This window comes from Hippoglossus hippoglossus, chromosome 12 (assembly GCF_009819705.1).
Source record: "Hippoglossus hippoglossus isolate fHipHip1 chromosome 12, fHipHip1.pri, whole genome shotgun sequence".
NCBI lineage: Eukaryota > Metazoa > Chordata > Actinopteri > Pleuronectiformes > Pleuronectidae > Hippoglossus > Hippoglossus hippoglossus.
In genome coordinates this window covers 13,191,146-13,203,238 of record NC_047162.1, presented here as the reverse complement: position 1 = coordinate 13,203,238, position 12,093 = coordinate 13,191,146, and the positions used below count along the sequence as shown (strand labels likewise).

General features: G+C 41.7%; 1 protein-coding gene across 1 annotated transcript; it reads left to right on the top strand.

The window, feature by feature from the left end:
* Positions 1-1,942: 1,942 nt before the first annotated feature.
* On the top strand, positions 1,943-10,260 carry si:ch211-243g18.2 (uncharacterized protein LOC559906 homolog). The gene is made up of 10 exons (XM_034603042.1): positions 1,943-2,044; positions 3,602-3,874; positions 4,027-4,152; positions 4,562-4,644; positions 4,944-5,100; positions 6,411-6,575; positions 6,704-6,829; positions 7,921-8,138; positions 8,367-8,395; positions 9,662-10,260. Exons 2-10 carry the CDS (start codon positions 3,611-3,613, stop codon positions 9,775-9,777), a joined length of 1,284 nt encoding a protein of 427 aa, XP_034458933.1. The 5' UTR covers positions 1,943-2,044; positions 3,602-3,610; the 3' UTR covers positions 9,778-10,260.
* The last annotated feature ends 1,833 nt before the right edge of the window (positions 10,261-12,093 follow it).

The following is a 12,093-nucleotide window of genomic DNA, read 5'->3' as shown; positions in this document are numbered from 1 at the left end:
GTGTGTGTGTGTGTGTGTGTGTGTGTGTGTGTGTGTGTGTGTGTGTGTTTGTTTGATGCAAATAGAGACATTTCAATGCTGAGACACTTGAATTTGAATATTACAATACCTGTTTCCCAGGTATTGTAATATTCAAATTCAAGTCAAAATTAACAATTAACAAAATTAATATTACACATATCTCTGCATCTCAAATAGATTCTGCAAGGACAAAGTTCACAAGAGTGCACATGAGAACATTGTGTGTGTGTGTGTGTGTGTGTGTGTCTGTGTGTGTGCGTGTGAGAGTGAGTGGCAGCGGTGTTGTCAATAAATGGAAGTAAATATTGATGTTCTACAGAATTCAAATAAGTAAACATTTGATCAGTTTGATGTTTTCAACAGTAACAGTGTTCACTTTAAACACATTTTGTGACGGCATGTAAACTGTCACCAGCCGTTCATTCAGTGATATCCTGGTCAATGTGACCCGAGTCTCCTCACGCAGGAGAGACGGTTTTTTTCTGTCTCGCAGTGAATATTTTATCTCTGGCAGGTAGATGGAGCGTCAAGTTACAGGAAGATGACTAACAGAGAACTGCAGGCAGGGCTCCACTCGCACCACACACACACAGGGAAGAGATGGGGATCATAATGAGCTCTTTACTACAGATACATGAGAGGGCTGGGTGTGTTGTACTGGGACCAGAGAGGCTGATGCATGTCCACTTCACACACAGACTGTCAGAGAGGAGCGTGTGTTGGTAGCTTGTCCAAAATGATCTCCTTTTATAAGGATTGCCGTCAACTTTTTAGTATTAATAGCTTCACTTCTTATGTGTAATACTACAATAGCAACAGTCCCCTTCTGAAACCACATTTAACCAAATTGCACACACTTTTTATTGTCAAGATCAGTTAATTATTCTCTTAGAAATCACCAAAAATGTGGAATAACACCCTTTCTCCCTAGTTTAAAGAACACCGAAACAAACACCACTGGTTCAACCCTCTGACCCAGATCATCACCAAAAATGTAAAAAGGTTCCTCCTTGAGTCATGCCTCGCCCCTCCACAAAATTCCATGAAATTCAGTTAAGAAGTTTTTGCGTAATCCTTCTAATAACACAACACAGACGGAAAAAACCCCTCCCTGATGGAGGTAATGAAAAGAGTCCCCCATGAAAAACCCACAGAAAATGTTTCAACTGAATCCAAGTGAAACAGGTTTTGAAGTGTTTTTCGGCTCCTTGTTGTGAATTAACAGACCACGACTTTTGGCTCAGCCTCAATTATCAATAGTCAGCAGTTCTCACTAAAACAAACAGCACGTAGACACTTTGAGAAACAAGCGAATGGGGATGGTGGATTGTTTCGAAATCAGAGATACAGATATTTCCCTCAGACGTTGGTAGAGACCAAAACTGAGCAAAAAAATAGTTTTAAGGTGACCGGAGATATAACTTAAAATGTGAATGTGTAACGGGTAATTGTTTCTTTACATATTTCACGTACAGTAACAGCTTGATACAGAGATATGTCAATGATCTGTTGCTTCTTCAAATTCTTCTTTTCATTCTTCTGTAGCAAGTCGTGTTGCCTCCGAGGTTTAAAATCCCCCAAAGTAAAAAAAATATTTTTGCTTCGTTTGACTCTTTTACCCAAACTTTGAAGAGTTTGAAGCTGTTTTCAGAGCTGACAACAAACAAATGGACATGAATGCACAGTCAGATGTACAGTATGTGATATTTTAGAGGCCAATCAATCATAGAAACTTGACACTATCGAGCACATACATATAAGAAATGAAGATTATTCTGCATCAAGCACTTGAACATATTTACAGTTGAAAAACAAGTGCTTATCCATAATTATGGATTTCATGCCATCGTACAATCTAATTACAACACTCATCTGCACCTTTCTTTCTCAAGGTGGAGTAACCACACCCCCTGACCAGACGTAGCTCCTCCTCCGTCCTGCACACATGCATATAAGCTCACCTGCAGCACCAGCACCTGCATTCCTCTGGATCCCATCCTGACTCCGTCCGAGCAACCTCCAGGTAAGATGGATGCTTTATTTTAAATGCTCATTTTTATATAACAATTTCACCTCTAAAGATGAATTCAATTTTCAATAATTCAGCTTTTTGATAAAGTTAAGTTTGTTGGAATTATGAAACAATCAGGCACTGATCTAAATAAAGCATAGAACTAATTCAAAGTAATTCCTCAAGCAAATGTTTTCTTTCATTTAAAGTTGTCAGATACACTGAATGCACAATTACCTGTCAACCATCAGTGAGATGATAAAAAAAAAAGATGCCTGAAATTAAAGTCCATTTCCTGCAGAACAAAGTCCCTCCTTGTGAAACTGGAATTCTCTCTGAATATTTTTCCCGATCATTTTCCAAAAGCTCTATCTGTCATCTGAACAACGAGCGTCTTTCTCCTGCTGGCTCCTTTGTAGTGTTGTGGGAACGGTGTTGCAGGGATCAGGTGACAGAGAGAATGAGAGGTTCCCTTGACCGCTAATCTGCCACTGAAACCCTGCTGAGAAACACACAAAAGCAGGCATGCGCGAAACCTCAAGCGCGTACACACACACACACACACCCATAGGCCTACACACACAAACACACACCCATTGGCCTACACACATACACACAGACAAAGATACCACATCAATGTTTGACATCCAAACACCAACGAGCCCTGCTTGAAGTACAGAAAGTAATGTAAACACATGTTAAACTTATTATCAAATGAGGTTAAAAGCAAAGGAAAAGAAAGAAAATAGGAATATTTATGTAAAGTAGCATCATGGAAAAATGTTCTTTGTATTCAATAAAATGCCAAATTTTAGCTTGCACAACTCTAACTTTTGAACTTTTTGACTTTTAAATATTTCCATTAACCATTCAACCAGATATATTTAGTCTAAACCTTTTTCTGAGCCAAGTTTCATCTTTTCTGTTTGTTTCTGTTTTCATGTCTCCTCTTAAATATACAATGGATCCTATTATCATAGTAACAGACGACATGAGAGCGATCTCAGTCCCCCTGAGAGGCTCTTCTCCGACCCGGGGTTTGAACTGCGCTCATTTACATTTTGATTTTACATTGACTCGAGTTGAAGTTGTTTGTGAGCACAGCTGAGAATGACAGTCTGAAGTGGCTCCGGCCGTAAAGTCATCTCTTCCACGCAGATGGTTAGTCTGAACAGCCTCCAGCGATCCATGTACTCGTTTGGAGGCTCCACTCGTCGTGCTCAGTGGGCGTTCAGTGGTCTCGAATATTAGGCCCTACTTGTGTTTCCATTAACGTCTGGCCAAATGCTATAGAATAAAACACATTTGCTTGAGGGCCACAGAAGAGCTTCTCTGCAGCCGGATCTCATGAAACACGAGCTGTAAATGACTGCGCCAGGTAAAAGAGTCTGGCTTTTGAAGTTGCGTAATTTAACCATCCATCCACTCTCCCCTCAGAGAAACGCTCCCACAAGAGATGTGACAGACTCAACATCTGTGATTGTGCTCTCGTTGTGTTTGTCTCTTCACGTCTCGCCAACACAACCCTCAGCGTTGTCTAATGTCCACTTTGACTCTGCGTCTTCACAGCCACCCATCATGGCCTCCAGTCTGTCCGTGAGGAGTTTCTCCATGAGCCGCCAGCCCTCCTTCTCCAGTCGTTCCCTGATGGACACCGGCCGCTCTCGCTCCCGCGCTTCGGTGTCCTTCGCGGCGGCCAGCCCACTCACCCGCTCAGCCTCGATCGGCCAGGATCTCAACGGGCCGACTGGCATCAAGCTCAATGGCCTGCACGGCAACAGCGCCAACGAGAAGGAAGCCATGCAGAGTCTCAACTCCCGCCTGGCCAACTACCTGGACAAGGTGGGACACATTACACAGCCCTGCACTGTTGGGCTGTTGGACAGCAGCCAAAGTGCATGATGGGTTTATCTCTACATACCAGGAAATGATGCTATTAGCAAACGGACACACTTTGATCATTCGGCCCCATCTTCCTTCTCGTCTTCCTGCAGGTGCGGTCACTGGAGCGCTCCAACGCAGACCTGGAATTGAGGATCAAACAGCTCATGCTCGACCGCATTCCCAAAGGTCACGACCTTGATTCCATGATGGCTCAGGCTCATGCTGTTGAGCAAGAGGTAGGCACGTGTTGTAGGTGTGTATGACAGCCAGGTTACAAGTTTGGAGTTTTGTGAATGCACAAAGCCCAAAGGTGACTTTGGTTAATTTTACATAGACAAAACTTCCATGTAAATTCACTGAGTCCCTAGACAGGAGCTGGATCATTCCTCAGAGGCCAAATTCAACCCAGTTAATATTGTACCAAACAGATCCAAGGCCAAGTTAATCATTATTTAAACTAGTTTCACCAAAAGGAAATAGTTACTAATAATTTGATTTTATTCAACAAGGATTAGATGTGTTGTAACCATCAGTAATCTCACAATATAAATATGCTGTTTCTGCCAGTTTAGCAAACATAGTTTAAGTTCCACACACAAAGCATCGAGGAAATACACTAGTTAACAGTTACCCCATGTTTGTCAGGTGAGGAAGAAGACTTTGGAGAACGCTCGTCTCATGTTGGAGATCGATAACGCGAAGCTGGCTGCTGATGACTTCAGGATCAAGTGAGTGATTAATGATGAACTGAAACTGGTTTGGGTTATTTGCCTTTCGTGTTTTACTTCGATAGATATTTTGCAAAGAATGTCAGGGACAAAAACTGAAAAAATACAAAATGTTCTTTTCTCTCGTAGACACAGTGTTAATGTTTACTTTCCACAGGCAGACACGTCTGAGCTTTATAATGTATATGTACACAGAACTTTCTTTTTGCAATAGTAAATAAACCTTGAGTTTAAGTTTAAACTCCGAGCTATCGTCCCCGTGCTCACTGTCCCGTGTTCTTTCCCCCTGCGTCGACGAGGTGGGAGACGGAGCTGGTCATGTGTCAGTCTGTGGAGCGAGACTGCGTCGCTCTGAAAAAGGCCAAGACCGACCACGAGCAGATCATCGCCTCCCTGAGAGGAGACCTGGACAGTCTGAAGGAAGAACTTTACTTCCTCAAGAAAAACCACGAGGAGGTACATCTGTTTGTCTCATTGTTTTATTACCTTCCGTAGTTATATTACCTTTGTGTCATTTGACATTTGGTCTCGTTTTCCCTTTGGCCCTCCAACCTCCCAAAAACAACAAGCCGCTTGATATCGCACTGACCCAATTCAACATTCTCATGAGGTCTTTTTAAGAGAGGACAGAAAAAGACGTGTAGGGAGGCGCGGAGGAGAGAGAGAGTGGTGTTCCTCTGGTTACTACACACAAAAGCAGCAGGTGGATCTGGTTTCCTCTAACCTGCTGTTTCTGTCCAGTCAGCTGATACAAGGCGTTCAGGCCTCTGGGGGGGGGGGGGGGGGGGGAGCTGGGAGAAGAGACACTTAGATAAACCTACCCCCTCCTCTCTCTCACCAGACGAGGGACTGATCTCCCTCTTACTGAAATGAACGCGAACTGATCCAAGTCATTTAAGAGGGTTGGTACACGACAATAATGTGGTTCAAACAGAGTAGCACTGTGTCAGTGTTTGTTCGATCTGATGTTGGATGGTTTTAAATTTCCATTTTACATCCAAACTATGATTTTGTGATTTTATTGAGAAAAAAATTAACCAAATAAGACTTGAGAATTTTTGCTTTTTGGAATCCTCGATAGAACAAGTACATTTATCCTGTATATAACTTATATTTACGTATTTTGGATTTGTCTTGTTTCACTATATAAACTGGTTTAGATTGTGAAGAAAGTGGTGAGATGGTGTTTCGGTCTCTCAGGCAGAGTAAGTGTCTTTTTTCTAGACACTCTCTCCTATGAAATCTACATCAGGCCTTTAAGAATTAAATAAATACTTCTTTTAGAAACTACATCACATTGTTTTCCCTCATGCTTCCCCCGAGCAATTAGGTGCACAGATATTTATTTAACCTTAATCGTCAAACACAGGCTGAAAAATTGTGCGTGAAGATCATTAACATCAGACCAGATCCAATTAAAACAAACTGCCTGTGACAAAGTGTCACACAGAAGAGAGAGTGAGCCACTGAGCATGCATTAACATGTGTCTGCTGTGTGTGTGTGTAGGGGAGTGGGTGAGGTCGGGGGGGGGTAAGGTGAGCTCTGCCCCATCAACTATTGATGGAGAACATCTAAATAATAAAGACGCCCTCACATCCTCTCTGCCATCCTGTGGTGTAGAATTCACAAAACTCTTCCTGCGTCCATATGTCGCCTCTGTGCAAATACGGCACATTTATGCACATGATAAATTTAAGATGATAACAACCATACACACTCTGTGGCAAAGCAGCACAAAATACACAAACCACTTCCCCTCCTGCAGGATCTGGAGGAGATGAAGTCTCGTCTCGCCAGAGACGAGGTGACCGTGGAGGTGGACTCTGCCACCGGGCCGGAGCTGGGCACCATTCTGTCTGACCTGCGTTCCCAGTACGAGGGCATCGTGAAGAAGAACAAGGAGCACGCGGAGCAGTGGTACCACAAGAAGGTGAAGGAAGAACCTACAAGTCTACTCTGTAATATATCAGTTCAGCTGAAGTTTTTGCCAAATGGCCTGAATGAAGTTGGACAAATGTTTCAAAATGGTTGTGTTTTTTGTGTACGTGTGTTCTCCAGCTGGAGAATGTGCAGACCGAGGTGAAGGAGAGCAACGAGGCTCTGAGAGACGCCCAGAGCGAGCTGACCGAGAGGCAGCGCTTCCTGCAGACCCTGGAGGTGGAGCTGGAGAGCCTGCACAAACAGGTGAGCTGCTACACGCTGGGTCTATAGATAAAAGGTGTTTCCATGTCCACATACCATGTCTGCTTTCATAACTTTTGGTTGCATAAGAAATGATTGACACCGAGATCTGGGGAAAATCTATTAACAAAACAATTTAGACGCCAATATGTTTGTGGTGCCAGGAGGGACTGTAGAGGCAGACGGCTCATGTGTTATCCTTCAAAGGTAATTGTGCAAGTTATTTTGGAAGCTGTAAAAACAAACTCTAATGAAAATTCCGAGATAACGATTTGAAAAAATATTGGTATTATGAGGGATTTGTCAAACAACAAATCCTTTCAGATGCTCAGATCCAGTCTCAGTCAGACCAGTTTCTTAATTTGTGTATTTCCGTGTTATTGTATCGTGTGGCCGTCTGGGAAACATGGTTTTGTTTTTGTAATCCTGTGTTGACAGTCAACACCTACTCCCACGCTGCTAAGTCATGCAAGGCCACATTGGATTCAGTTGCTAAATTGTATGGGGGTGGGTTTTGGTCACCGTGTGTTTGTGTCTGTCGATGCCAGAGCCTCGTCAGGTCGCAGGTATTTGTTAATAATGGTTTGGGAAGTAATTTCAGAATCAGGACATGTGAGGTTTGGTTTCCTCTTATAAACACAGGAGGAGGTTGAAAAGCCAGAACTACTTTTTCTTTTTCTTTTGTACCCAGCCAACCTGAGGCATCACATTCGCACATTAAGGCCAATTTCTACCTCTGAAGCCTGACGTGCAACTAACATGAAATGTAGCTACACGTCACAGGGACAAACAACGACAACTCTGATTGGTCCGCTTGGCAGCTTGGTCTCATCCATGTCTCTCAGTGGCCAGACCAGAACAAAGAACTGTCCTTCTGTCTCAATCCGTTCAATCATCTCCAACATGATCCACACGGACAAAGAAATGCTATCGCCATCTAGTGTTTAACGATGTAAATGCTGGGCAAACTATAGCATACAAGTATAAATGCTCACAATGGCGCCTGGTTGCCAGTCCGGAAATGTATAAACTGATATAATGACTATTAACAAAACATATCCAGCTCCTTCATTGTTTTCTCCTCCTCTCCTCAGATTGCAGCGCTGGAGGGCAACCTGGCTGAGACCGCTCACAAATACTCCGGAGAGATGGAGCGGCTGCAGGCCACCCTGAGCCAGCTGGAGGACGACCTCTCCCAGCTCAGGCTGGAGATGCAGCGCACCAAGACCGATTACGAGCAGCTCCTCCGCATCAAGCAGAACCTGGAGATGGAGATCGCCACCTACAGGCGCCTGCTGGAGGGAGAGGAAACGTGAGAAGCTTAAATTAATGGTTGAAATTCAAACTACAAATTAAACAAATGTGTACGACATTTTCAGATTTTGTGACATCAGGATCATTCGTCTTGTTCAATATTTCTATCCAACTCTGCAGGAAAGTGAATAAACATAGTTCACATCCCGTTGAACCGTACATATAAACGTGTAACTCTTGTATTCAGGCCCAAAAGCTAATTCTATGTTTTCTTTCCTCCCTTCAGAGTCAAAGAGATTCCTCCTCCACCGAAAAGTGAGTCCTTGCCTTTTGATTTATAAAATAAATGAATCACTGAAACATAAAGACACCCAATCACAGTTTTATATAATGTTGTATTATACAATAGTACAATACAGCAACATGGCCGCAGAGGTCATTTATTAATCTTGAATACATCTTATCACAACCTGAAGGAAACAACAGGGAGGTGAAGAGTGACTAAAGCTGAAATGATGAACAAGTCGTTCACAAATCTTTATCTAATAGCTGTTGCGTAAAGATTCACACCTTATATGGACTCAGGTGTGAGTTTGAGGCGACGTCATCGTGGGACTGACACGTAGGTTTCCACACGCACCCACGACGCCCACGACTAATGACAGTTTAATGAATTTCCACACAATGAAATCACCACCAACAGCTCAGCTCCAGTAGCAACAAGCGTGGGTGTGAGAGCCACTATCGCAGTGTTGTAACTCGGTCTCAGTCCGACTGACTCAATCTGCAGGATTAACAAACCGCGCTGTGTTTTGAAAATGTTCATCTTTGACTGACACCATTAGAAAAACCACAAACAACACAGACTTCAACAGTTGAATCAGTTTTCTTTTTACAAATCAAGGGTTTTTAATGAGAACCACAGGAATGTGGGATAAAGGTGAAATTAAAATGACTTAAAATATCTATGCAATTTTATTTCTCATCTCAACTCTTCTAATGTCTAATCTCTTCTCATTTCTCTTCTCAAATTTCTTCTCATTCTCTTCTTCCACCTCACATCTCATCACTCTCAATTTTCTCCACCTGTGTCAATCAATATGTTTTATTTTGTCTCACATGATCCCATCCTCTCATTTTTTATATTTTTTTCTTTTGTCTTCTCCTCTCAAATTAACTTCTCAATCTCATTTTAGATCATCTCTTCTCTCTCAATCTTAGTTTCCACGCTCATGTGTGTAAATCTCATATAATCTCACTCGAATCAGTCTTGGCTGATTTCATTTATCTAATATACACTATATATTGTCATATGCTATATCAACCCATTCCAAAATATTCATGCTCGTCTCATCTCATCTTGTTTAATCTCATCTCGTCTCGTCTCATCTCGTCTTGTTTAATCTCATCTCATCTTGTCTCATCTCATCTTGTTTAATCTCATCTCGTCTCGTCTCATCTCATCTTGTTTAATCTCGCCTCGTGTCGTCTCATCTCATCTTGTTTAATCTCATCTCGTCTCGTCTCGTCTCATCTCATCTTGTTTAACCTCATCTCATCTCATCTCATCTCTCCGTGCAGAGGAGCCTGATGTTCGCACCAGGAAGATCGTGAAGGTGGTGACTCAGACGATGATCAACGGCAAAGTGGTGGACGAATCCAGCGAGGTGGAGCAGATCGAGGAGACCAAGAAATAGAGTAAACAACAGAAAGTAGCACGGAATTTGATTTGGAAAACAAAATGACAGGGGGGGAGGGAAGAGGGGAAACGAAGATTTAGAGGTTTGCAGATGAGGCATCAGCATCGTTTAACAGAAGAATTATTGTTTTGAATAGGAACTTTTATGTGCTTTCAGAGACAAAGAGGTTGACAGTGACAACCAAAGTTATTTCTGATGCAACTACAAATAAACCTGCCCTGTATTACTCTAGCTACTGCATAGCTTTGCATGCTTAAAGTGATTTTTGAGTTTAAATGTGCGTGAGAGAGGAACCAGTGCTACATCTTCATACTGTTTCTCTTATAACATGTTGTCTACTTAAACAAAAATATTTATTTCTTAGTGTGGTGAAGTTTACTATAGTGAATTTAATACATTACTCTACAAAAAAGATCATTTAATCGTCTTTGCTGTTTCTGTGTTTGTACCATGTCTGAATAAAAAGTTTCATTAATCCATCACATGTTTACTTATTTGTTATTGAGTCACTCGGAATAACTGTTTAATGACTTTTGGACTGAATTCAACAAATGGCAACAAACAGTGAATCCGTGGGATGTTGTGGTGATGCTGCTCCCTAACGTTCACTCTCTGTTGACTTGGTTGCGTAAAAATTGTTTTGACATAAGTTCAAGCAAACGTTGTATAACACCACAGTAGTATTCAACAAACAGCAGTCTTCAATCTATTATAAGGCAGGAGTGTTTCCAGGGATTTGGGGGCCCCAGGCAAAAGGGCCACCCCTTAAAAAACACATGATACCAACCATATCGTTCTAATCTTTTAAAATGATTCTTTTAGTATCCAAATTATAAACAACGTGCTAACTGTGCATACAAATAAATAACAGCAACACAGTGAAGTGACCACCACCCTAAACATATCATACACAAATTTAGACGTCCTGGTCTTTAACCAAACATCTGAACTCACAAAGTTTATGGCACAAAGTTATTTGTAATAGTCTCCTGTACAGAGCCAGTCATAGAATTTATGGGGGCTCTCGCTGTTCTCTGTGGCCCCCTCTGAAATTTCCTACCATCACACTAATTTTGTACTTTTTATGTCACGCATTATTGTTTAATTAACAGACAACCGTTGAAAACAGAGATGACAAGGAGAGAAATACTTCCCTTATAATTAGTCCTGCTGGTATTAATATGTCAACACAACCATCATCACTGAGGTTAGGTGTAAAGTTATATTTCTGTCAGTCATCAGTGATACTTCTGAGACATCTAATAATGAGTAATAATGATTTAATGAACAGTAAAATTACTCTGAGACAGTCGGGTGGTGACAATGCAACACAAACATGAGTTATTGTTAATTGAGCTGCAGACGGATAAAATTTGAAGTAATTTTGAGTAATTTGAGGATTTTTCCTCTGCTCTGATAATCCCTTAATGATTTTGTCCCACCTGAACAAAAACTTTGTCTGTCATGAAGTTCTCCCTCAGCCCTGTAATTTAAGGTCATGACCTTTTGGAGTGGGGTCACCGTGCTCCAAGAATCCAAAAGAAGTCAAAAGAAGAGATGAAACGATAATGAACTGATGAACAAAGAACAGTCTTGAGAAAATAAAACGTTTCATATGGAATGGCCCATGCACGTGCAGGGCGGTATTCGCTCTTTTCCCAAAATTGTCACGATGTTTCTAAAAATCGATCATTATTCTTGACTCAAAATAATAGAAGTTCTCTCACTGTGCAAACAATTTCTTCAAAGGAGGTATTCGGCATTTCCAAACAGTTTTTTTTGTTTACAGAGCAAACGTAACGAACAGAGAGGAACAGCAAAGAGGACGATAACAACAGACTACCTGAGATCACAATTTAAATAAATAGCCCAATACACGAGCCGTGGTTTTAAAATGCCACAGTAAAATGAGACGGAAAATGTGTAAGTAAATAACATCTAAAACATTTCCTGTGTAATCACTGGAGCCTCAGTTTGGATGGATGCACTAATTGTGCCTTTAGGTTGTTCTAATCAGCACCTTGTTGACCCTCCCTCACTATAAAGGCACCGTCAGTTGACAGAGCAGACAGATTCCCAGTCTGACGACTCAAAGGGTCATAAAACAGAGACGGAGACGAGTCAGGTTGGAGCACAAACAAATAAAGTTAGGAGGCAGTGTACAGCAGGTAAATATATCAGGATATACAGATGAGACTGAGGTGAACTCACGCTGGGGCCCTCTGATCATAATAAGTACTGTTTAAACACTTTCACATTCAGCTCAGACTGACATCTCATATAATGTGTAGGTGTGTATTAGAGAAAATGAAA

Coding starts and splice junctions, on each gene's coding strand:
- si:ch211-243g18.2 (XM_034603042.1), top strand. CDS start 3,611: ATGGCCTCCAGTCTGTCCGTGAGGAGTTTCTCCATGAGCCGCCAGCCC. Junction 6,576..6,703: donor AGCAGTGGTACCACAAGAAG/GTGAAGGAAGAA, acceptor TGTGTTCTCCAG/CTGGAGAATGTGCAGACCGA. Junction 6,830..7,920: donor TGGAGAGCCTGCACAAACAG/GTGAGCTGCTAC, acceptor TCCTCTCCTCAG/ATTGCAGCGCTGGAGGGCAA.